The following is a 27163-nucleotide window of genomic DNA, read 5'->3' as shown; positions in this document are numbered from 1 at the left end:
TAACCATTTAGGAAATGGGAAAGATATGAGGAGAGACCAGTGCTATGGGAACAAATAAGAAGATATGAATCCTCTCCACTAATGATTTTACACGTAATTCAGAAAGTAATGAAGGAATTTCTTCCATTATTTTCATTATCTGATGTACATTAATGTACTATGTTGTTGCTTTAGACATGTGTCCTCATGGAATCAATAAGAGTAGCCTTGTCCCGTCTCCTGGTCATTTTGGCGGGACCCACCTTTTACAAACAAGACTGGAGGAAGCATAGACTTATGTTTAAACTGCGGATTTCCTATATATTTGCTTTTCTAGTAGTTTATGTGTACAGCTGACCAATGACAAATATTTGCATTTACAGTACATGTCTGTATTGTCAAGACTGACTTTGGAAACATATTGTCATTTCCCAGACCTCGCCAGGCGAGGAATCGTCAGAGGAAGAGCCAGGCCAGGATGAACCAGTCTCCCCAGAATGTCAAACAGCCGAGAGTCCATGCCAAAGTGAACCCCAGCAGGAAGAATCACATGCCGGCCCTGCTGAGGATTCTAGAGTAGTACAGGAACTTGCAGCCTCAATGGCCAAAATAATATTAAACAATAATTTTAAAAAATCTATAAGCTCCACACTATATATACAAGCATGTGTATTTAGCCAACGTATATATGGTCAATTTCATCAATCAAATTAAAGAATCAAGTTCATACATTACAAATTCATTGAGAGTATCCCGGTCCTCAAAAGTCCAAAATTGTGAACACAACGGCAACAAAACTTAAATAATATAATAATCAGTACAGGTGTCTGGTAGTTTAAACCTGTTTCCAAATATCTTCGTCAGCTGCCTATTAATCAGCAATATTAAGCCAAGCGTCATGCGTCCGACATCAGATGGGCTCGTTTTTGTCTCCGTTTTAAGGATTCATACAGTTGGTAACAGGTCAGCTAGACATACTTACAGATGAAACAACTTGATACACGGAGCTTTATGTAACCAATATATCTATAATACAATTCAATTTATAATGCAATTAAGCTTACCAACAGCAGGACTACATTTTACAACTTAATGCCTGTTGCTCCTTAAGCATTCAGCATTACCGCCAAGATGTTAACATGAATACAAGGATTCTAGAGAGGCTGCAGAACCACCTCACTTCGCTGACCCAACTCAGCGCACCTACGACCCCCCCCCCCAGCTCACCTGAAGCAGATAAATAACATAGGCAACGGAGTAGAACGGAGCTTCAGGCTAAAAGACGCAGTGCATGGTTAGAAGCACTAAGGAGACATATGGAGGACTGTGAGTCAACCAGTTCAGTTCAGTTTATTTACAGTCATTTGACCAGCAAGTATCAGTGAAAAATTTACAATTTTAAAACCCTGACTGAGGACCTCCGTATCTTACTGGCTACATAACAGAACTTTGCCACTGCATAAGAGATAAAAGCATCTTTATCTTCTAATAAAATCATCCGAATGGCTAACATTTCTAAAATTTCTAGACAGCACAGGTAAAATCAGCTTATTTCTAACCTCCCGATAAAATTCACAGTGTAATAAAATATGTATAATTGTCTCAACTGAATTAAAATTACAGGGGCGTAATCTGGCCTCTACAGGTATATGCTGAAATCTCCCGCTGAGCATAGCTGACGGGAAAGCATTAAATCGGGCTCTTGAAAAGGCCCATCGAAAAGTAGAAAATGTAATGGATATTAAATAAGGAGCACTAGACAAACCTTCCCAGCTCTTTAATGATTAATAATGTCTTGTGAGTCATCAGAGAATGACAGCTGAGACGAGCAGAAAGCGGGATAAAGCCGTGCCTAAGACAAACCGGAGTTGGGCAAGCAACTTTGCAAAGAAGGCAGAGACTTTGCTGCTAACGCTTCCCTGAAAGGACTCAAAGGAATTCTGACTATTTGGACCGAACTATTGACCTTGCCCCTGCATGTGGACTGTAATTCCTGACTCCTGCTGTGTGTTCCTAGTGGCTGCATTCAATCTGCTGTCAGGACCTCCAGCTTCCAGCACCTGAGACTCTCCATAACCTGACCTGGCTCTGCACACATATTATATTCAACAACAAAACCTACATGCAGCCAATATCATTTTTGCATGGGGATATTTTGTGATGGATATTCTTAGGTTTGCTGGATTAGAGCAAACCTCCATCTATGCCATCTTTCTGCCTCAAGGCCTGCCAGATTCAATAGCGGTCATCCAAAATGATTGTATACTATTATTTTAATGGAATTTACGTCTCATTGAAAAGCGTTAGCAATGAGGAATGATTGGAAGACACGCGATGGAGCCCACCTTGCTGAAGCTGCCCAGAGCTGATCCGTGCCTGGATGAGAAACTTGGGAATGCTGTCACAACCATATTAAGCTCCATGATGGAAGAAAGGCAGGATATGCATGTAATAATAACTCCTCTCTTGGCTGCTTTCCTCACTTGGTCAAAAACTGTAAAGGGGCTAGCATGGTGTAGTGGTTAAGAGCGGTGGACTCTAATCTGGAGAGCCGGGTTTGATTTCCCACTCCTCCACATGAGTGGCGGACTCTAATCTGGTGAACTGGGTTGGTTTTCCCACTCCTACACATGAAGCCAGCTGGGCGACCTTGGGCTAATCACAGCTCTCTTTGAACTCTTTCAGCCCCATTTACCTCACACGGGCTCTGTTGTGGGGAGAGGAAGGGAAGGCGATTGTAAGCCGGTTTGATTCTCCTTAAAAGGTAGAGAAAGTCGACATATAAAAACCAACTCTTCTTTTTCTTCTTCCAACAGAGACCATTGCAGAGAAGAAACAGCAGGTATCCCCACGCTGCCATGGGAGCTTGCTGGAGAACCTTGGTCCAGTTCCTCTCTCTTACCTTAACCTACAACACGTTTTGAGGATAAAATAGAGGAAGGGAGAATGATGTTGTAAGCAGCTTTGGAGAGAAAAGTGGGATAGTGATGTTATTTTTAGTAAGAAACAAGGTGACTTGCACACAGAGATGGGAAAAGTCGCCTCCACCTGGAAGCAGGAGCAAGCAAAGTAGAGGATGTGTCCACATGCCCGCCCCCTTCCTCTTCATCACCAGCCAGCATGGTGTAGTGGTTAAGAGGGGTGGTTTGGAGCGGTGGACTCTGATCTGGAGAACCAGGTTTGATTCCCCATTCCTCCACATGAGCGGCGGACCCTAATCTGGTGAACTAAATTTGTTTCCCCACTCCTACTCATGAAGCCAGCTGGGTGACCTTTGGCTAGTCACACTCTCTCAGCCTCCCCTACCTCACAGGGTGTCTTTTGTGGGGAGGGGAAGGGAAGGTGATTGTAAGCCGGTTTGATTCTTCCTTAAGTGGTAGAGACAGTCGGCATATAAAAACCAACTCTTCTTCTTATCAGTGTAGAAGCGTTGACACAATTAAAATCTTGAGGCAATCCCCTTGCAGCCTGGCAGTTCCCTTTCCCTCTTAACACTTCAGCTTAGCTGTTAAATTTGTAAAAGCTCTTAAATGGCTGTCTGGTGGGAGTGAAAAGCAGAGCTTTGTTCCACCTTTTTGAAGACAGAGCTTATATCTGTCCCCCAGACCGGCTGTGGGCAAAGCATCCACACAGACACAGTAGCCCCCTCCCCCAGTGTTTCACTGTGAAGCCAGAATTTTGACTATTTGGACCTTTCTTGCTTGCTTGCTTTTTTGGTGGCTAAAAGTGGAAAGCCTTGGGACTGGGAGCCACACACATAGTGCTCCAGTGAGCATGACATCCTTGTGTGGAGGCAAACAAACAAAATTGCTGCAGTTGGGGAGGGAACGTGGAGCGAAATCTCTGTGCAGAAAGCACCACACACACATCCTGCCTAACGCTTTCCTCTTGCTAATGAACAGGTCTTGGTCACTGTGTAGCTTCAGCCTCAGGGACTAAACACCCATTGCATGCAGCTACATGTACCAGAGCCCTTGATCTGCATTTACAAGATGGCTTGCCTATATTGAAAAGAAAAGCAACAGCTTCAGGAAGGAACAATCGTGAGCAAAGAAGCGGTGGTTAAAGAAAAAGGTTCAGCACCTCTTCTCTTCTCCCTACACCAGCGTGGTGTAGTGGTTAAGAGCGGTGGTTTGGAACGGTGGACTCTGATCTGGAGAACCGGGTTGGATTCCCCACTCCTCCACATGAGTGGCAGAGGCTAATCTGGTGAACTGGATTTGTTTCCCCACTCCTCCACACGAAGCCAGCTGGGTGACCTTGGGCAAGTTACAGCTCTGTCAGAGCTCTCTCAGCCCCACCTACCTCACAGGGTGTCTATTGTGGGGAGGGGAAGGGAAGGTTTGAGTATCCCTTAAGTGGTAGAGAAAGTCGGCATATAAAAACCAACTCTTCTTCTCTTACCCTCTACAGACTGATTCTTTCAGAAAAAAATATTTTATTAAATGATGATAATGTTAATGATGATGATACCACCACCAGGGCTCTTAACATACACATTTGCACAGCGCGCTTTAGACTTTAAACACTTTGGAGGATGGGTTTCCTGTGCATCAAGGAGATCAAAGTGTGCTCAATGATAGAAGCAACATAATCACAATGTAAGATCAGGGGGGCTCTTTGATCATTTTTACTGATGCAGAAAAAAAGGAGTGTTGAAATGGACTGATATAGACAGCCCTGCTGGGTTTGACGGTGAAGAATCGGAGCTGCAGCAGACAAGCTGACAACTTTTATTGGATCAGATTCGGTAGATGAAATAAATGGCGGTTTTTCAAACCTTAGCTTCTCTCTCTCTCTCTTTAGGCTTTGAAACACTCCCCCCCCCCCATGTATATTTCAGGCTCTTTGGCAGCAAATTCAGCAAAGTTACACAGAAAGGTTCTGTTTCTGTGGCACAGTTATTATGACTTTTATTATGGGACTTTTGACCTCCCTTCTCTCTTGTAACAACAGACTTCCAAAACATGTCAGCTGTATTTCAAATGTTCCTGAGATTCGAAGTTTGTTTGTTTTCCCCCTCCAGGCACGGCACATTCAGAGGCAGTAAACTTCTAAATAACAGTACCAGAAGGCAACATCAGGGCAAGGCTTCACCCTCTGTGCCCTCCGGTAGGCCCTGCCAAGTAATTGGTTGGGCACAGTGTGAGACAGGATGCTGGACTAGGTGGTCCCATCCAGCAGGGCTCTTCTTATGTTCTTAAGGAAGGTGTCAGCCTGCCACACATAATTCCACAGTTCCACTGTCATGCTTTCCGCTGGATTCATTTTTAGTACCTAGTCTCCATGCAAGCCGGGTTTTTTTTACTAGATGTCACTGAGCAAAACTGAAGTAGGCAGTTCCTGGACACGCTTCAGATTGGAAGACAAAATTCATTCCCATAATGCCACATTGCTGCCTAGTTATGAATCAGATTTCAAAGCAAATGGATTAAACCAGATCAACTGGTCACTCCTGCGATTCTGTGTTAGTGTTTTGGTTTTTTTAAAAACGTATTTCCCAAGATCCCCATTAAATGGTAAAAAATGCATACTGTGGATCATTACCATAATGGCTGCTTGTAGCAAGGGAAAGGAGTAATATTCTGCAGTATAGTTTCTAGTTAGGTTGAGGTATCCATCCGTCTCTTTCTCAGGGGAAAGAGTGTGATTTCCCCCAAAGTGGCCATTACCTTCTCTGCCATCTTCATTTTCTGATGTTTCCTCTTCCTGCCCACACTGTTCAGGAAGAGAATGTGGACGAACAAATAAAATCATAGAGGCACGGGATGTTATTAATAAAAGAAGGTCATTTTATGAGCACAGCTGATAGCATTTCATAATTCAAAGTGCTAATTTGCTGCCCTGTGTGCTTTCTCTCTTGCACTGCCTAGCCTAGCACGTACAAGCTCATGTGCCAGAGGGACTTTACTAACGCTTATCTGAAGCACAAGGCCACACAAATGCAAGCAAGCAAAAAGCAACTCCGCCTCTTCTTCTCCGTTGTCATTGTAAACAGAGGCACATGGCCAAGGGTGCGTCTCTGTGTGTGACAGGGAACATGCCACAGTGGGTGGCATCCTACCTTAGGCTGGAGGAACTTCCTCCAGCCTAAGGAGCTTTCCTCCAATGTAAGAGGCTCTTCCTCCAACGGCTTCAAACTTTGCTGAGCGGAGTGGAAAGATAAAAGCCAGTAATCCCAAAGGGTACGTTCAAAATAATCTTAACTATGACAATTGGGTGATAAGTCTTCTCATGTGCAGAAACAGTTCCCATTGGTGTTCTTACCATGGGTGGTATATGATTATATGTATGAACCTCTCTAGAAGTATATTTTCCACAATACTTATTCTCATCATCATTCATTACCGAGATGTTTGGATACCGTGGACACGCCCCGCAGGAGCTACATAACAAGGCGCTGTCCCAGTGTTGTCCACCTAAGCACTACAGAACCACAGCAGTGTGTGATTAAAGCCTGTAATAGTCAACCTACTTTTGATTTAAGAGCAAGACTGGGAGCAAAATCGTGGCTGCTTTCTCTGGCTGTTTCCATGAGGCTTCAGGAGACCGCTGGCTTTCGTTCGGTGAGCACCTTTTCATTATTCATTTTATTATTTCTTTATTTAGTACATTTTTATATTTCCCCCTTCCTCCAAGGAGCTCAGAGCAGTGTAGTGTGACCCACGCTCACGTTTATCTTCACAACAATAACCCTGTGAGGTAGGGTAAGCTGAGAGAGTATGACAGGCCCAAGCAAGCTTTCATGGCAGACTTGAACCTGGGTCTCCCAGATATTTTTCAGATGCTCTAACCACTATGCAACACAGGATAAAACCTTTTCCCATACAGTTTGTGGGTTGGGCCCTCAGTGTAGCGAGGGTTTTGTTAAGTTTGCTTTCGGATTTTGCCGCTCAAAGTTCCCCCCCCCCCATGCATAATTTTAAAGGCAAACTTGTAAATTAAAAGAAACACTTAACAAAAAATATCATGGGCACGGGATGACTGCTTTAGTTGGCAAGGCACCAGAAATTATGCACCAAAAGCTGCATTATGCGGCTTTTGGTCAATCAATATTGACCAAATTGGGGGGAGGGGGTAGACCAGGAGTGGACCGGGTTTCACAGCTACAGCACATGTGCGGAGGGAGCGAAAAGTCTTGCTCCTTGTAAACTTGCCTGCGTCCTTGAAGCGATTGCTTCGCTTCTCTTAATGAGTGGGATGGGTCTGATTAGTGGATAACTTTGCAGAGTACAGCATGGGGGGTGCAGTTCCTTAGGAGGTGGTGCCCTGTATCCATGGCTACGGGCGACCGCCAATGAGCCATAGCGTTGGGAGTCAGGGCGGGGATGTGGGTAGAGTGTGGGAATGCAGAGATACAAATACCATTTAGCATGCATCTCTTGGTTTCCAGCCTGATTTAGGAAATCCGTCGGTCTCTACTTGTTCTGCTCACCGGGTGAGCCCGCCCTGCTCCCAAAAGCAACAACAAAAGTGGGCTGGTCTGCCTGTGATTTGGTAGTGCACACTATGAATTTATTTATTTGAACATTTATATCCCACTTTCCCACTTAGGATTCAAACAAGCGTACATAGAAACAAAACTATATAAAACTATATAATAAATTATTCAGGAGGGCTTTTTTAACACAGATAATAGGGGATGTACTGGAACAGAATGGCTCAGGAACATGCTTCGGTAGAGGAATAGGGACTGTGGACTATACATACTGTCTCTTACTGAAAGTATGCTCCTTCTAAGTAAGTTTCTGCTTCTGGCTGGGGATTGAAGGCAGGATAAAAAAGTTAAGCAAACAAATATATAAATAAATAGATTAAAAGGATGAGGTAGTAGGTGACGGGCTTTAGGGCCTGGACAGCCACTGCTCATTAGAGCAGTAGACAGTACGCTCCTTGATAGACCAAAGCAGCTTTCATGTGTCATAGTAATACAATGTTGGCTAGCAGTTGGCTGAACCAATAGGTTTTGACACATACAGGCTATCCTCGGCAGAGTTACACAGTGGCTTCAGTGGAATCAGAAGGGTGTAATTCTGCTTAAAAAAGGTTAAGGTCCCCTGTGCAAGCACCGGGTCATTCCTGACCCATGGGGTGATGTCACATCCCGATGTTTACTAGGCAGACTTTGTTTTACAGGGTGGTTTGCCAGTGCCTTCCCCAGTCATCTTCCCTTTACCCCCAGCAAGCTGGGTCCTCATTTTACCGACCTCGGAAGGATGGAAGGTTGACTCAACCTTGAGCCGGCTACCTGAAACCAACTTCCGCCGGGATCAAACTCAGGTCATGAGCAGAGCTTGGACTGCAGTACTGCAGCTTACCACTCTGCGCCACGGGGCTCCTTCTGCTTAGGATGCTACTATAAACAGAGGCACATTAACTGTACTGCAGAACAGCAATTGTGTGTGGCTGGATTGTCTTGTCCACACAGCTATGAATATTCAGAGATGCGTGACTACCTCCCTCAGCTTTTTCCCCCCCTCAGGCGTGACACAGGTGAGGCAAAAGAACTCATCTCGTCGGACTTTGCGCTCTCGCAGCTTCTCATTTGAACCGGCTGCTGCTCATGCAGAGCAGCTATGTGTGCTTTCATGGTGCGCCAGTAAAAACCAACCACAACACGGGGTCTACAGACCTCAACGCACACAAGTCAGTTTTGCATAGGGAGCAACCCAGAGACGCTGTAAAAGTCCAAAGTCACACCGATGTGCTCTTTTGTCTTGCCAGCGACACATTTAACCCTCAGCCAGGGTCACTTCTGGAACCGGAGCCTTGCTAGTAAAAGAATGCTTGGTAGATAACTGGGAGGAGGGGGCGCAGTGTTCTGAACTGCTAACCTGCACACCCCTTTTGCTTTTAGAACAGGCTTCTCTTCTTTCCACACAAGCAGAAGATTTTCTTGTTTAAATATCTGGAACTGAAGCTGTCACATCTAGCTTGGACCTAAATGTTAGTAGTAGCTTCTCAAATGTGGTGTATAGAAGATAGAATGTCGGACTAAGATCTCAGAGATCCAGGTTTGAATTGCCGCTCTACCTGCGGAAACTCACTGGATTACTCTGGACCAGTTACACGATCTCTCCGTCTAACCTACCTCACCTGGTTGTTGTGGTGAGAATGAAATGGAGGAAGAGAGAACAATGTAAGCTACCTTATGGCCCCATTGGGAAGAAAAGTGAAGCATAAATATCTAAAAATAATTTAAAAGGCCAACATTAACGAAATACAGATCAATCACGGAACAATTCTGTAAATTTTCTCTCTCCTGAAGAAAAGCAGCTTTGAGGGGGTCAATTTCGAGTTATGGGGAGGGGCTGTGGCTCGGTGGAGGAGCCTCAGCTTCGCATGCAGAAGGTCCCAGGTTCAATCCCTGGCATCTCCAGTTAAGAGAACCAGGCAGTAAGTGATGTGGAAGACCTCTGTCTGAGACCATGGAAAGCTGCTGCCAGTCTGACTAGACAATACTGACCTTGATGGACCAAGGGCCTGATTCAATATAGCGCAGCTTCCTGCGTGATTCCTGTGAGTGGATAAATAGTTGCTTTTAAACATATCTGCCCCTTTGGTCCTCTATCAATCTGAAGCCACCCACAGCTGATCTGCTCAATAAAAAAGCCAGACTCACAAAGCTACATATAATATGTAGTCATACCTATTTGGGGACCCTGTTTGGGTGGAAAGGCAACATAAAAATGTCTTAAATAGTTAAATAAATACCTTCACCAGGCCTAAAGTACCAATGTATGCACCAAACTTTGAGTAAGACCGGCTGCCCTATTCTCTCCAATGCCAACAAAAGCTCCGGGCATATTTGTAATCTATATACAAAGATGTCTGTCCCTGAATTACTGAACTACTAGTAGTGATGAATGCAGCAAAGCCCCAAATGTCACTATTAAGCATGTAAGATGCGATTGCATGTTTTACTGACATAAGTTAGCACGGGGGGGGGGGAATTGTTTTCAGATGTGGAAAAGCCTTTTTGAAACACAGTATACATCTGCACAAAATGCTTTCTCTTTACATTTGCACGCTGGTGTTATTTCCCCCTCTGTAATTTAAAAGCACGAGTTTAATTAAACCTGTCTGGCACGCTACGTTCTAATCTTAGCGATTATCTCACGTTGCAATTAATTCAAACAGGAACAGACTTGATCCTAAAGTTCCTCTGGGCTAATTGCAGCAAGATTCTACTGATTTTTCAGGACAACGTTTTCTATACTTTGACATATTTTTGTTTAACACACCTTTCAGCCCTTTTGCAACTCCGCCACTCTGGAAACACCCACTGAGAATGAGGGGCCTTAGCGTCTCTCACACATTATATGCAAAGATGCAAAGCAAAAAACAGATCTCCAGACAAAGCGACATGGTAGGCAGGGTCATGCTTGCCCAGTCATTAAAAGAGATGTGTCAGTACCTACCATCAACAGTATTAAATTATGTCTGGTGTCAGCCACTTTGCTTCTCCACATACTGAGACATTCATTATGTCACAAGAACATGTTTACGTTGTCTGATAGAACACATGCTAGCTCAAGGTGACTGTAAAAGTTTTTGTGTCTAAACCTGTCTGGGAAATGCTTCCAGGGGCACTGGTCATCATGCCTGAAAACACAAAAATCTAAATAGAAGTATAGTGTCCAGATCATGCGAAGTGATGGTATTGCTTTACTCTGCTCTGGTTAGACCTCAGGTATCCAGAGGAGGGCAACAAAGATGGTGAGGGGTCTGGAGACCAAGTCCTATGAGGAAAGGTTGAAGGAGCTGGGTATGTTTAGCCTGAAGAGGAGAAGACTGAAGAAGTACTTGAAGGGCTGTCATATAGAGGAGGGTGCCTAGTTGTTTTCTGTTGATTCAGAAGGTTGGACCAGAACCAACAGGTTGAAATTAAATCAAAAGAGTTTCCATCTGGACATTAGGAAGAATTTTGAGCAGGGAGTTGGACTAGATGACCCTGGTGGTCCCTTCCAACTCTATGATTCTATGATTCTTAAAAGTGGAGGTTATAGAGAGGAACTGTTTGTACATGTATTCCTTTCATTGTTGGGGCATCATAGCAGACAGTATTTTGAAAATACACACTCTATCATTTGTAAAACCACTTCTCTCTCGCTAGCTGAGGCCTCAACAGCTTTTGCAAGGATGTGAGGTATACTTTTTCTCTTGACCATACTTACCCTAGCCAGACTCAAGCTGCCAAGTCAGTGATTGGCGCTAGATAACGCTTAGTAATGCCAACTGCAAATGGGCGAGTCAGTTGTGCAGGTAATGGTCTGATATGAGTCCAAAGATAAGATTAGACACATTCGGAAAATATAAGATTAGATGCATTAGGAAGGTCTTGGGTTGAAGCTCCAGAACATGCTTTCAGCACCAACTCAGCTTGGAAGCCAATCTTGCCAAGAAAAGAGTTACTCTGAGTGCATGCATTATGCTATTTCCTTAATTCTCATTGCATAACCACAGCTGTTAAATGATTGACTGCTTTGATGGCTCCAAGAAGGAAGAATGCATGAAGAACACATGAATTTTTGCATTCTAATTAGATAACAGAGGGACAAGTGCACTCTTCTTTCCTCCCCATCCAATCCTTTGATCTTTTTTTAAAATTCTGGCAAATTTTGGCACTCTGAAAGACTGTCTCCTTCCATATGTCCCTGTGCACCAACTACAGTCACCAGGAAGCCATCTCTTGGCTATTCCACCACTTAGGGTGGCCTGCCTAGCATCGCCCAGAGGCAGGGCCTTTTCTATCGTGGCTCCAGCTCTGTGGAATGGGCTCCCTGAAGAGGTGGGGGCCCCTCCTTTGAAATCTTCAGGAGGCGCTGCAAGGCCTGCCTGTTTGCCAGGGGTTTTGATGGGGTTCGAATGTCAGGCATCTTTTAAAGGGGGGAAGGGGGAGATATTTGGGGTTTGCTATTTAATTTTTGGTTCCAGCTGAAAAATGGTTTTAACTGTTATTGTAAGCTGCCTTGAATCACGAGGGATATAAATGTTTTAATTAGTAAATAAATTGAGTAACATGTTCTTATTTTCGTGCTTTTCACAAAACAATACTCTATTTTGGTTCATTTGGGGACTTGAACAATAGTGTGTACCAAAAAATATGTGGTGCATAGCTTCAGCTGTAAAAGACACCTGCTTCTGGTGGACAGGTGGGGCTGCACTGGGTCAGAACAAGGAATCTGGAAAAAGGAAAGTCAGTTTGGAGGGATTTGCCTTATTTAACAAGGTACACTGCAGGTGGACTAATACAAACATTTGGAACCATCACCTGGTACAACCCTCATAGGCCATATACAAACGAGTCCATCTGAGCCATCTACCCTAAGTTAGAATCATGTAAAAATGCTCCAGGGGTTATGGAACAATTTCCCAATGCTTCGTATAGAAAGGAAGAAAAACAGGGAATTGCTCAGCCAGCGTGGTATAGTGGTTAAGAGCGGTGGTTTGGAGCGATGGACTCTGACCTGGAGAACCAGGTTTGATTCCCCACTCCTCCACATGAGCAGTGGAGGTAATCTGGTGAACTGGATTTGTTTCCCCACTCCTACACACAAAGCCAGCTGGGTGACCTTGGGCTAGTCACAGCTCTCTCAGCCCCACCTACCTCACAGGGTGTCTGTTGTGGGGAGGGGAAGATGATTGTAAGCTGGTTTGATACTTCCTTAAGTGGTAGAGAAAGTCGGCATATAAAAAACCAACTCTTCTTCTTCAGCTATCACATTTGTACATTTGTATCACACTCTAGTACCGTGTTGGCGAACCTATGGCACGGGTGCCACTTCCGGCACGCGTAGCCCTTTCTGCCGGCACGCACGGTTCCTCCAAGCCTCTGGCCTTTCCGGCTCTGCCCCACCCCGGATGGGGGAGGCTGTAGCCCAGGGGTGGGGAACCTCCGACATCATTGGCAGTGGCCCCCGGACTCTCCCACAGAAGCTGCCGCCATTGCCGCCGCTGGAGCGTGCGCGGCCAGCCAGGCGGGTGGGAGAGCGGGGAACAGAAGCTGAGCGCTCACACTCGGCATGGCCGGCGGCTTCTCCGGCGCCCTCTGGGCCTGTGCGGGCGGAGGGGCATGGCTGGTCGGTGGGTGTGAAGGAGGCGCCCTCTGCCCCACCCTGCTCGCCTCTCACAAGCCTGCCACCGCGCCCTACCGAGTGGCAAATCCAAGGCAAAACCTCCCATGTATAAATGGCCTTTCTTTTTCTGTCTCCCTCTGTCCTTTTCTTTCTCTCCCTTGCTCCATTTCTTTCTCCCTTTCTCTCTCTTTTTCTTTCTTTCTCTCCCTCCCTTCCTTCCCTTTCCCCCTCCCTTCCCTTCTTTCCTTCCTTCCTTCCTTCTTTCCCTCCAGCGGCTTCTCCGGCACCCTCTGGGTCTGTGCGGGCGGAGGGGCGTGCAGTCCTATTCCACCTTTGAAGTGCCCACAAGCTATCCTCCAAACACCTTTCCATTTGTCTTGATATGTAGAGAGAAAACACTAAGGAACTAGTTGCCAATCTCCAGGTACTAGCTGGAGATCTGCTATTACAGGTGATCTCCAACCAATAGAGATCAGTTCCCCTGGAAAAAATTGCCACTTTGGCAATTGGACTCTATGGCACTGAAGTCCTTCCCCAAACCCCGCCCTCCTCAGGCGCCACCCCAAAAACCTCCCACTCATGGCGAAGAGGAACTTGGCAACCCTAGCCTCTCCCTCTGGGCCCCCTCTGGGGGTGGTATTCAGGTTACATTGCCGCATTGGCACTCGGCGATAAATAAGTGGGGTTTTGGTTGCAGTTTGGGCACTCGGTCTCTAAAAGGTTCGCCATCACTGCTCTAGTACATTTCAGCTTTTTGTTTCTGAGGCGGGCTTCCAAAAAACTGAGCACAAACCTTTAAAATACAAAATATCAGTAATGTAAAACAAGACCAAGAATAAACTAGAGACCAGCGTAAAACTGAATAATTGTGGCTAGATTCATACATGTGACAAAATGAGGTGATAATGATAATTAGGGAGGACTGAATGGCCTGAAACACTTTGGACTGCAGTGGAGGGTCACCATTTTGAGGGCCAGTGTGGTGGAGCGGTTATTTGTGCGTGTGTGTGTGCTTGTTAAGTGCGGTCAAGTCGCTTCCGACTCATGGCGACCCTACGAATCAATGTCCTCCAAAACGTCCTGTACTTAACAGCCTTGCTTGGGTCTTGCAAACCGAGGGCCGTGGCTTCCTTTATAGAGTCCAAGAAGGCCGGAGCCCAAGAAGGCCGGACCAGAACCAACGGGTTGAAATTAAATAAAAAGATTTTCCATCTAGACATTAGGAAGAATGGTGGTTCCTTCCAACTCTATGATTCTATGAGTCAATCCACCTCTTGCTGGGTCTTCCTCTTTTCCTGCTGCCCTCAACATTTCCTAGCATGATTGTCTTTTCCAGCGACTTTAAAAACCCGAATCACTAATATTGCACGTCACGTCAGGTTTATTGTTATGGCCTATTTGACAAGCCAGAAGTTAGTACATCAAATTGTCTAACTTGATAAGACTGTAGAACTGATACAAATTACAAAAGTTGATAAAACTCTGGTATTAATAAAATATAAAATATTAGTGCACAACACAAAAGTAGGGCAGCAGGAAAAGAGGAAGACCCAACAAGAGATGGATTGACTCAGTAAAGGAAGCCACGGCCCTCAATTGGCAAGATCTGAGCAAGGCTGTCAAAGATAGGGCATTTTGGAGGACTTGGGCCATTTATTCATGGGAGGTTTTGCCTTGGATTTGCTGCTCTATAGATGCACATTTTCCCCATCTGAATTTTCAAAACTCTACGTAGTAGCTTATTTTTGAGTTTTAAGAATTTGGATGGGGAAAATGTGTATCCAGAGAGCAGCAAATCCAAGGCCAAACCTCCCGTGCATAAATGGCCTACTAGATTCATAGGGTCGCCATGAGTCAGAAGCGACTTGACAGCACTTAACACACACACATAAAAGAATTTAAGTTTTTTTCCACCCTGTTTTTGCGTATTTTAATTGCGATGGTGCAAACTCTGGCAGTGGGGAGCGAGAGACGAGGAGCCTCCCCCCCATCAAAAACTTCTTAGGAAAACTTCTTAGACTCCACTTTTCCTAGCATGATTGTCCTTTCCAGCGACTTTAAAAGCCCAAACAACATGTACAGTTTTGGGGGGAATGGGAGGCGTGGATACTTTATTGTGAAAAGCTATTCTTAATGGGACCGTTTAAAGGATATTCTTTGATTTAGTCCCTTATATAACTTTGAATTATGCTCATATTAAGATAACTGAATTAACAATTTGATGAGATAAGTATGTATTAATTAACAGGATGGGGATTAGCGTTATTAGCAAAAGTATATACAATTTAAGTGAGGACGGAAGAGGGTGAGGGGGAAGCCATTTTATGTTTTAATTGTTACAATTATCTTTTTTTCCCCTATTACCTGGTGAGATTTTAAGTAATTGATGTTTTTTCATATATGTTAATGAAATGAACAATAAAAAATTATTTTTAAAAAAAGAAAAAAAGCCCGAATAACTGACAAGGCGTGAATCCCAACGGTGTCACACGCTCCCTACCTAACTAGACCCATCCCCACAGCTTCACTTCAGCCCAAAAAAACAACAACCACAAAGCTAAGCCTTGGAAAGCAATTTTTTTTTAAATTTTTTAAATAATTTTTATTGCTTTTATAATAAAACATACAAAAAAGAAAAAAGAAAGAAAACATATATATAGTAATAATAATAAAATCATAATCCAATACAGAAAAAAGCAAACATTTGACCCGCAAGGCGGGCTCCTTAAGCCACTGCCTTCCACCTCCCCCCCCCGCCCCCGCGGGAAGGAGCGAGCCCGCCCCCTTGCGAGCAAGGGATTGGCTGCTCCGCTCCTCGGCCTCCCGCTCCCCCGCCTTGACTGGCCGAGCGCGCAGCCACTCAGGCCGTCTCCCTCTGGGCGCTGTGCGCCTGGGTTCAGGCGAGGGTCGGCCGGGACTCCGTCGGGAGGAGAGGAGGTGCGGGCGGCCTTGCTGGGGGCTCCCTGGGGAGACGGGGGTGGGTGGGTGTCCGGCCAGGCGCCCCCCAGAGGGAGGGAGGGAGGGAGGGAGGGAGGGAGGCCGAGGCTTCCCCCGGCGGCGATGGTCAGCAGCCCCCGCCGCCCTCGGAGACCCCCGGCCCGACATGGCTCGAGGAGCTCGCGGCGTGGATCTGAGCTTCCTGGGCGAGGAGGAGGCCCGGCAGATCTGCCACGTGCTGGAGCGGGACGCCCGGCTCAGAAGGGCGGAGAGGGAGAGGATCCGGTAAGGGGGAGAAGGCGCCTTCTGCAGATCCCCGGGGGTGTCGTGGGCTCTTCCTCCTCCTCCTCCCGTCCAGGAGGTCGGTGGTGCAAGCAGGACGCGAGGGGGAGGTTGCGGAGCGGCGCTGTTGGCACGTTGCAATTGCTGAGGATGTTGTGTTATGTATCCAGTAGGGTAGTCAAAAAAGGGCCAGAGTCCAGTAGCACCTTAAAGACTAACTAAAATGTTTTCTGGCAGGGGGTGAGCTTTCGTGAGCCACAGCTCACTTCTTCAGATACAGCTAGAATGGGAATCCATCGGTCTTTAAGTAGAGGAACAGTATGTATTTTTGTTAATCTTTAAGGTGCTACTGGACTCTTGCCCTTTTTTACTACTGCAAACAGACTAACAGGGCTACCCACTGTGAATTATCTTCTAGTAGGGTAGTAAGCAAGGGGAGAACTTAGGAGCTTGAGTTGCGCGAGGGGGATCCTAAACCCTGCTCGCCCTATTGGCTAAGCAAACGGATCCTATTGGCCCTAAGCCAGCATGTCCTGTTGGTCACCCAGAGGGTATTCCCCCCCCTATCATAGATGGGGGGGAGTGGCCGCAGGCGGCCAGGGGGGCATATTGTTAGGATCTGAAACTCAATTAATCTGCTACCATTCAGAGTGATGGATCTTGGTTTTGGCTTATTGGAAATAAGCAGGGCGCGTTCAGCGTGTAAGTTACTTCTGTGCTGAAATCAAATAAAGCTGTGTTGTTGAACTCCAAAAGGGGCAAGAGTCCAGCAGCACCTTAAAGACTAACAAAAATATTTTCTGGAAGGGTATGAGCTTTCGTGAGCCACAGGCTCACGTGCTGCTGGACTCTTGCCCCTTTTTGACTACTGCAAACAGACTAACACGGCTACCCACTGTGAATTGTGGAACTCTGTCTCTCTGATCTTGAATCCTTCCCACGTGGACTTAACGAAGAAGTTTGTTTTGATCTTGCCCGGATCCCAAGCAGCAGGGAGTCGGTCCTCTGGATTCTGCACCTGGGGCTAAAGTGCTTCCCCCCCCTTCTCCGCAGCTTCTCTTGCTTGCCGTTGATGCCTGGGAGGTTTTGCCTTGGATGCGCCGCTCTCTAGATGCACATTCCCCCCCCCCCATCCAGATTCTCAAAACTCAAAAATAAGCTCCCAGTGTAGAGTTCTGGGAATTCAGATGGGGAAAACTTGCATCTAGAGCTGAGGCTCCCAAACTGTGCTCCAAGGACCACTTGGTGCTCCGCTAAACATCTCCTAGTGTTACATGAAGAGTTTGGAAAGAAAGAAAAATACTCGGTCATTCAGTCTACTATATACGGTAGGTGCTAGATGAAAATTAGAGCTCCGTGATTAATCTCTCTCCTGAAAAGTGCTCCATTACTCAAAAAGTTTGGGAAACTCTGATCTAGAGAGAGGCAAAACCTCCCTTGCATAAATGCAGGCTGTTTTCTACTCTGGTCTGAAATGCATATTTTACTTCGGAGGTTTATGTGTGTGTTAAGTGGGATCAAGTCGCTTCCAACTCATGGCGACCCTATGAATCAAAGTCCTCCAAAATGTCCTGTCTTTGACAGTCTTGCTCAGATCTTGCAAACTGAAGGCCGTGGCTTCCTTTATTGAGTCAATCCATCTCTTGTTGGGTTTTCGTCTTTTCCTGCTGCCCTAGACTTTTCCTAGCATGATGGTCTTTTCCAGAGGTTTATGGACTTCAGAGGTTTATGGACGACGATTTCCGAGTAAGCCTTCACTGATTGGGAAAAGGCTCGGCTCTGCCAGGTTAGGATGCAAACTCTTCAATCTTGGAGCACTATGCCCGGGTCGCAGTGAGCTGGCTATAATTGCTCAGTGCTATGAATGGGCAGTCTACAATGTTGAGAGGCACAATGAAGCCCCCACCCCCATTTATGACGACGATGATGATTTTTGCAAAATGCAAGTCTGAAACCTATAATGCTAAAGAGGTTCCAGGGTTCAGTGATGTTGTGGTTTTGATGATGTTTGTTATGTGGCATTTGACATCTTAATTTAATTTTGCTGTTCCTGTTTTTATTGCCTGATTCATGAACTCATGAAGCTACCCTCTACTGAGTCAGACCTTTGGTCTCTCAAAGTCGGTGTTGTCTGCTCTGACTGGCAGCAGCTCCCCAGGGTCTTGGGCAGAGAGGTCTTTCACGTCGTCTAATGCCTGATCCTTTTAAGTGGAGATGCTGGAGGATGAGTTTGGGAGCTTCTTCGAGCCGAGCAGATGCTCTACTGTTAAGCCACAGCCTCTTCCTCAAGGGGGGAAGAAGCTACATTGACTTTAAAATGTACATCAGGTCTTTAAATGGCTCTCTTCTGTTTCCCTCAATACATTAATAACACTCGTGCCTCATGCTCAAAAAGAATTCTTGCCAACACTTGCAGGAGAAACCTTAGGCTGTGCTGACTCTCAGCGATTCCAGCCCATAATGAGCCAGCTGCGTGCGTTTGCTGGCAAGCATAAGGTTTGGCCTCGGCATGCCACTACAAATCCTCCAAAACGTCAATGTCAAAAGCCTGATCCCGTGAGTGCATAAACCGTGGGCTGGGGCAGGTACAAAGTCAACACAGACTTTTCTCTCCAATGTTAAGCTGAATGTGAAATAAGTTTTAGTTTACAGTCCTAGGCACACTTTCTTGAAGGTCCCATAATACTCAGCAGGGTTTATTTCAGATTAAATGTGCATCAGATCATGCTGCTAAACTGTTTTTTCAACCATAATACTCAATGGCTTTTAGTGTATACACATACGTAAAGATGAACACCTCAAGCATCTGATGAAGTGAGCTCTGACTCATAGAAGCTTATACTGGAATAAATTTTCTTAAGTCTTTCACATGAACACATGCTGCTGCCTTATACTGAATCAGACCATCAAAGTCAGCATTGTCTACTCAGACCAGCAGTGGCTCTCCAGGGTCTCAGGCAGAGATCGTTCACATCACCTACTTGCCTAGTCCCTTTAACTGGAGATGCCCAGGATTGAACCTGGGACCTTCTGCATGCCAAGCAGAGGCTCTACCACTGAGCCACAGCCCCTCCCGCTTAATTTACTTTCTTTACACATGGGAGTCTTAAAAATACAAGTGAGTCTTGATGCCACTTGTAGATATTATTAATATGGAATAAACAATGGAATACAAATGGGACATATGTTAATTTAATATTTTCAGAAAATTATATCCTGCCTCCAAACTAACTTCCAAGGAGGCCAGGGTAGGGCTTTTGCCTTGCACCACAGGACTATTGAAGCCAGATTTGATTCAGGTCACCTGTGAATACAAATTATTATGGGTTGCTCCACGTACAGTGATTTTTGAAAAGATTCCTCCTGCCTTTTAACTTTACCCAACCATCATATGTGGAGTAGAGGGCGGGGTGCTTTTCAATGGGATTTGTGTGTAATTTCAGGTTAGGGTTGGTACTTAAGAAGGAGGAAAACTACTACTAAGGCAGAGGTCAACTATTTTCTGTTTTTCTTTTAAAACGTCTTACAAGCTACCTGCTCTCTGCCCCCTCCCATGGAGGACTTTGCCCAGTAGCTCAGGTGACTAACAGTGCAATTTTAAACAGAGTTACACCCTTCTAAGCCCGGTGATTTTGATGGATGTAGAACAGTGTAACTCTGTTTAGGAATGCACCATTACAGGGCAATCCTAACAAAGAGTTACACCTTCTAAGCATATTGACTTCAGTGGACTGGACTTAGAAGGGTGTGTAATTCTGTTTAGGATTGGCGTGTAACTCACAGGGTGCCAGAACTGTGTAGCAGAGCTGTTCATTAGGAGCTGAAATACCAGCTGTTGTATTTGGGATGCACCATCAAAACAAGACATTTAATTTCTATGATATATGTTAAAAGATTTAATCTTTGCTAGGTCTTAGCAAACCACCTCTAAATGTTTCTGGCCCTGAAAACTGTACTGGGTCGCCATAAGTCAGCTGTGTCTTGACGGCAAAAAAAGTCTCTCTTATCAGCATCTTTGACACAGACTGGCCCTGCTTATATTGCTTCACTGTTTGCACTATTCTTTGCAAATATCTACAGAATCCACATTTATTGGCCATGATACGTACAAAGTCTTGCCTCTTCTTTTTTTCCAAAGGGGAGCAATCCCAGCTGCTCTGGTTTAAAAAAAAAAAAGGATATGGTAGTAGGTAATGCTGAAGACTTTAGATGCAGGAAAACTGGTGCCATCATAGTAGACGATGCTGACCTTGATAATCCAATGGTCTGATGTAGTGTGAGATGCCTTCATGTGATCCAGCACATAAATGTGGAATAGATGACCTGGCGCTGTCATTTTAAATTTTAAGGGAGCAGTTAAAGATGTGAACCCTGAAGGTGACAGGAAGACTTTCTCTTCCTCTGGGAGGAAATGAACTATTAAACAATGACTTTTGCTTGTGGGGACAGATGCAGGCAAATTCCAGATGGAATTTGGCTGCCTTTGCGTACCCCTCTAGCTGGAGTGGCTTCCGCTGGTAGAAAGGAGTGGTTTGGCATGGTTGTTTGTGCGAATTAACTTTATGCCTCATGGGCAATAACCTTAACATGGTTCCTAGTAGCAAGTTGTGTGCCACATATGAAGACAGTATCTCACCACACCTGTGATGAGTGAGAGAAGGTGCACTTAGAAGTGTTGCATCAGCTGAAAAGGAATTGTTACTTGGCGCTCAGGTTCAGTCCAGCCACATAAAAATTGGCCATGGATGAGTTAGCAAAGATTATGTGGCTTCTGTAACAAGTGCCGATAACTCTTTATTCTTCTAGAACTTCTTCTCAACTGTGGAGTCTTGGACAAGGCAGTAGAGTTCTAGGTTGTCTGCCTTCTCTTGAAGAGGCTCAAACAGGGATGATAAATGCAGAGTCTCTGGGGCAAGTTCCTGCCACACCAAATCTATATAGCTACTCTTTTCTTCAAGGTTATTGTATATTTAGGGCTTAATACGTGGCCCTGACGTGGATACCCCAGGCTAGCCTGATCTCGTCAAATCTCGGAAACTAAGCAGGGTTGGCTTTGATTGGTATTTGGATGGGAAACCACCAAGGAAGCCCACGGTTGCTACACAGAGGTAGGTGATGGCAAACCACTTCTGAACGTCTCTTTCAATAACAACCCTAGTGGGTCACCATAAGTAAGACATAACTTGATGGCAAAAGAAAGGCGTGACAGAACCCTTTCCCACCCGGGCCGTGGAAAACATATTCCCTCTGTACGACAAGAGGGCTGGGGGCAGAAGTGGCGACAGTGGAGGGGTTCAAGGGGGCAGGGGCAGAATACGCGGGGTGGGGGAATTCTTAGCCAGTGTGTCCTCAGTTCATCCCTGCAGGCGGAGGTAGCAGGAGCCGGCTGTAGAATCTGGCCCAGACCATGCGGAGCAGGAGCAACCCTGGCGTGCGGCTGGATGGCTACACCCGGCTGGTGCAACAGACCAGGTGGGCGAGTGTGCCACCAGTTGAATGCCTGCCAGCTTGCCCACGCCGGAGTGTGTGTCATCTGGGCAGCTGCCTGCTTGGGGCTTGGTCGGTACTCCCTCTCCCTTCTGGTTCTTTCCCCTCTAAGTCCTGCAAAAGATGCATAGGGCGGGAAAATGCCGGATTGGGGCATTACTGAACCGGGCTCCTTCACCTACAAGCCCCAAGCGGCTTGTCGCTCACTCCGTCTTGTGTTTGCTTCCCTGCCTGAATCTCTCGGGCCCAGCTGGGGACAGTAGAGCTCAAAAGCGAGTTGCTCTACGTGGCAGGCACTCGGAGCTGTCTCCGGTCGTGCCTCTTGGCGAAATGTTTGACCAAATATAGCAGGCTAATTTTTAAGTTGAAAATTTTGTATGGTCCACGAATGATGTTATAAATATCCAAATGGCCCTTGGCCGAAAAAAGGTTCCCCACCCCTGCTCTAAAGAACGAGCAACAATATAATTACATTGAGGATCAGAGTCCTCTAAGAGGAATTGAACCTGTTGCTTGAGAAAATGTGGACCATTTATTAAAAAATGGCACAATGCATTTTAGTCTAAGTTGGGACACAAAAGGACACACACACACAAAGTTGTGCTGTGTGCCACCAGTATGCCTGTGAAGAACTCTGCCGTTATCCGTAACCACAGGAATGTAAATGTTCCTATTGTTGCAGTCTTCCAAAAGAGGTGCAAGGTGCTTGTTTGATAATTAGTTAGGTATTTGCTTCCTTTTCATGGTGCTTTGAGCAAGTAAATGCCATGCCTTTTATTGTATCCCTTTGTCTCCAGAAATATTAGAAGGGTGTTTTCAGATTATGTGATCTTCATCTTGGGCTTGGATTCTGCCTAGAATTTCCGCAAGTACAGGGAGGGGCCAGTTTTTGCTGATACCTGCCCCCATGGGTGATTTATGATCCCCCCCAGCTATCCCTGAGTGTCCCCCATCCTCCAAGGACACTTTGGGGGTCTTTCAGGTGTGTGCGTAAAGTGCCACCATGCCTGTAAACTCTGTGTACAGTTTTCTTCATCCTGTTTCTACAGCTGCAGCGTTGTTTAGTCTTCTTGTCCTGGGAAATTCTTATCTTGGAGATGCTTAAGCCGTGTTTACCTTCGTAGCCTGTAATGCTTTTAAACATGTACGCAGTCTATGTTTCGCCATTACTAGCCTCACCTGCGTGTAAGCAGTCAGCTTCTTTAATCTGCCTATTTGCTCCTAATAAAGTTTCACTGCTTCCTGCCTGAATGAGTTTGCTTATGGGATGCTAGGGGCAGACGCCTGAGCCTGACATAGAGTCTCGCCGCTCTTAACCATTACACCACATTGGCTCTTACAGGAGGGGGGAAATAATTGAATCACCCTCACTCCTTGGAAATTCTAGGCAGCATCCAAGTCATACAGTCACCAGAGTCACATGGTAGATTTGTTGCTGGACTGTACCCCTTAAATCCGTAGGTAAGGCACCAAATATTTGAATTTTTCCCCAAAAAAATGAGCCATTGCTGGAATATTCTCCCTCTTGTGTTAGTTTTGGCTGTGTATAGTTTTTAAATATAAATATTATACACGGGGAAGTGATTGAGACATTTAATTCTTCTCCTGAAATTGTTAGTTTACAATCTAGGAAAACCATCATCACATGAGTCAGCTGTTGCCATGGCTTGGTTCTGAATCTAGGGCTTTGAAGCGAAGACTGACTGACTGGAGGGTTATGCAGACCTCCAGGATGCTGAGCGGCAGAAAAAAATAACCAAGAAAATATTTTAAATATTGGAATACAAGGTATTGTGTCAACCTCAATCCCTCACAGACCCTTTGAGTGATGGACAGGATCACCAGCTTTTCTTCTGGCGAGGATTCCCATGCTTTTTGACAAATGCTGGTAGAGAGCCATTTAGTAAGTAAAGGGTGTTTTTTTTGTGGGGGGGTATGAGGTGATGAGAAAGAGCTTCACCTACTAAAGACATTACTGGTTGGGCACAAGACCTCTCCTGAGGGGGGGGGGGGAATAGGAACTTTACAGACCAATTCTAAGCAGATAGTTTCAGGTGGGCTGCCATGTTGGCTTGTCGTAGAAGAGCAAGACTTAAGTCCTGTAGCACCTTGAAGATTTCCAGGGTATAAGAGTTTGAGAGTCAAAGCTCAGTTCTGTTGGTCTTCAGGGGGCAATTCGACTTGAATCTTGCTATTCTTAGCAGGGTTACGCTGTTCTAATTCCACTGACTAAACCTTTGCTTAGGATGGCATCATCAGTGACACAGTTGCCATAGTGTTGGGATGCGATGGAGGAAGAAAATTAGAATCTGTGCAATTCATCCCACAGATTAGTGACTCTCAGCATAATCTGTGTGTGTGTGTGTGTGTGAAGTGCTGTCAAGTCGCAGCTGACTTAATGGCGACCTGGTAGGGTTTTCAAGGCAAGAGATGTTCAGAGGTGGTTTGCCATTGCCTTCCTCTGCACAGCGACCCTGGTATTCCTCGGTGGTCTCCCATTCAAATACTAACCAGAGCCCAGTTTAGCGTCTGAGATCTGATGAGATCGGGCTAGCCTGGGCCATCCAGATCAAGACCCAGCATAATCTACCAGACTACTATGGTGAGAATAAATGGGGATGGGGGGAAGATTCATGAAGCCTTTTGTACTACTGATGCAGTGAAATTTGAAAACTGCTGTGACCCTTAAAAAAATTACATGCCCTCTATATATTGCTCTCTTCACAATTACAAACATTTCAAGATGATATGCAGCTTTGGGACTAGCATTCTTCAGTCTAGGCAGCCAAGTTGGTAACTGGATAATGGTGGTGCTTCATGTGATCTAACAAAACCATTCTCAATTATTTATCTGAATGGCTAGCTGAGTTTTGGCCCCCAGGTTTTCCTTATCTGCTTATCTTCTGGGGATGCCAGCCTCCAGGCGGGACCTGGGGATCCCCTTGAATTACAACTCATCCCCTGGAGAAAATGCTTTGGAGGGTGGACTGAGTGGCCTTGTACCCCACTGGGGTCCATCCCTCCCCAGGCTCTATCCCTAAATCTCCAGGAGTTTCCCAACTTGGAACTGGCAACCCTTCCCCTCCCACCCCCTACTGGTACCAGTGGCCAGGGAGAACCTGGCAACCTTATTATCTTCATAAGCAGGTCTTAAGGTGAGGCAAAAATGCCAAATTAGACACTTTTCTAAACATCAAAACAAGCAGAGAGGCAGCTGGTTCGGGAGCACCTTATATAATTATGCTATCAGTGTAAGGTTCGTGCAGGGCTAGAAGAGGAAGGTGGAGCAGCATCTGTCTTTGGGCATTTCAAAGGGCCCACCTGCTGCTACAGGATCAGGACAAGACTGGAGGTCAGAACATGCCCTGAGGTGTTTCCTGTTGTCTTTGAAGGGAGAGGATTTTTGCTGGGGCTCTTAGTTTATTCTCCTCCCCAGTAGCAGCTAAGGAGACGTGGATAGGTCAGGAGCAAGGAGATGGCTAAGAACAGACAGAAAAGGAGGAAGCGGGTAGGCAACCAGAAACGGGGTTGTGGACTTCAGTTCCCTCACCATGAATGGTATATGGATTAAACATGTGAGAAGGTGGAGAATGTTGTGTGTCAAGGCAGGGAGAGTTAAGAGGGAATTGTACTAGCTTGTGTGGGGACTGAAATCATTCCTTTTCTTGGGTCGGATGAGCTTACTTTGGAGCCAAAAGTGTTTGTATGCGATTGAAGGTGCTCTCAGCTACCAATCCCAGAGCCACTGGTTGCCAACATAAATGAAGAAATGACAGAGAAGGAAGTGAAAAGGAGTGAATGAGAGTTGTGCAACTTTTCCTATGTGACTGTTCACATGGGCTGTGTTAAAAATTATTTGCCAATTTGATGTCCATAGCAGCAATAGTGAGTGAGGGCAAGCTGCATTGGGAGGGTTGTGTGCATTCATTTCAAGAAGTTTCCAGTACTGTTCTTTGCCCCCCATGGTACAATTTCCCTTGGGTTAATAACAAAGAAAGAGTGAGGGGAAATAATTCCCACAATACCACCTTTTTTTAGACTCAGTCTCTGTAAGCAAACACCAGAGAGCAATTATCTATCAAAGGAATACAGTGGTAAGTGTCTGTGTTTCCAGAACATTATCTGAATCCTTCAGTTAATGTTACTGGTTACTGTTGCTTACCAGTGACCTTCCAACAGGTATTTTTCCCCAAAAGGTTTCACAGGGAGGCCAGGAACTGATTCTTTGTGATGCCAGTGGTCCTTTTTGGTGCTTTAACTGGTTTAGTTTTCATGGCAGTTGCCAAGTTTGCATTGGCACAAGCAAGTAGCAAAGGTTAGCTATTTAGTACATATTTATCCCCCCTTTCTTCCAAAGAGCTCAGAGCAGTGTTCGTCATTCTCCCCTCCCTCGTTTTATCCTCATATAACAACCATGTGAGGTATCCTCATATAACAACCATGGAGCGGGATGACTGGCCCTTGGTCAGCTCACAAACTTCCATGGCAGACTGGAGATTTGAACTCCCAGATCCTAGTCCAATTATTATACAATACTGGTTATCCCAAACTAGGATACTTTTATCACTGACTACGTGATACTTCAAGATGAGATGTAGGAAAAGTTACGAATATGAGAGTCCCAAATAAAAATGGTTTAATACCTTTTTATTAGGACCAACCAAAATATCATATGGTGAATACAAACTTTGGAGTTCCCAAGAACTCTTCATCAGGCTGGTTGTTAAACAGGGGGAAAGGGTTAATGGGGGAGGGAGAAGCTGTTTCAAGACAAGATTTTGGAGCTAAAAAGTCTGACGTTTGTAGCTTCTGTAAATCCAGGTATTTTGCAGGCGTCATTAAATTAAAAGAAACCAAGCTAAAGTGTGTCAGCTTACAGTTAGAACACCTGCTTTTTATGCCAAAGGTCACCGGTTCAGTCCCTGGCATCTCCAGGTAAACAGATCTCAGGTAAGAGACATTAGGCACGACATTGCTCTACCTGAGAATCTTGAGACCCACTGTCAGTGGGCCATATTGAGTTAAAAAGACTAGGGATTCGTGTAGTTTGATTTTTTGCAGGCACAGACTGGAACATTTAAACAACTGAACAAACCCAGAGTATAGGGTTGCTGGAGAGCCAGTGTGGTGTAGTGGTTAAGAATGGTGGACTCTGATCTGAATAACCGGGTTTGATTCCCCACTCCTCCACATGAGCGGCGGAGGCTAATCTGGTGAACTGGATTTGTTTCCCCACTCCTGCAAATGAAGCCAGCTGGGTGACCTTGGGCCAGTCACAGCTCTCTCAGAGCTCTCTCAGCTCCACCTACCTCACAGGGTGTCTGTTGTGGGGAAGGTGATTGTAAGCCGATTTGATTCTTCCTTAAATGGTAGAGAAAGACGGCATATAAAAACCAACT

At 45.5% G+C, this 27163-nt stretch overlaps 1 protein-coding gene across 1 annotated transcript in view; it reads left to right on the top strand.

Annotated features, from left to right (window-relative positions):
* The first annotated feature begins 16161 nt into the window (after positions 1-16161).
* EXPH5 (exophilin 5) overlaps positions 16162-27163 on the top strand; it is a 47219-nt gene continuing 36217 nt past the window's right edge. Inside the window, exon 1 of the mRNA XM_056858881.1 lies at positions 16162-16280. Coding sequence (XP_056714859.1) covers positions 16162-16280 — 119 coding nt within the window. The remainder of the gene's footprint in view (positions 16281-27163) is intronic.

This window comes from Euleptes europaea, chromosome 12 (assembly GCF_029931775.1).
Source record: "Euleptes europaea isolate rEulEur1 chromosome 12, rEulEur1.hap1, whole genome shotgun sequence".
Classification (NCBI taxonomy): Eukaryota; Metazoa; Chordata; class Lepidosauria; order Squamata; family Sphaerodactylidae; genus Euleptes; species Euleptes europaea.
The sequence above is the reverse complement of the archived record's forward strand: the minus strand, read 5'-3'. Positions and strand labels throughout refer to the sequence as shown.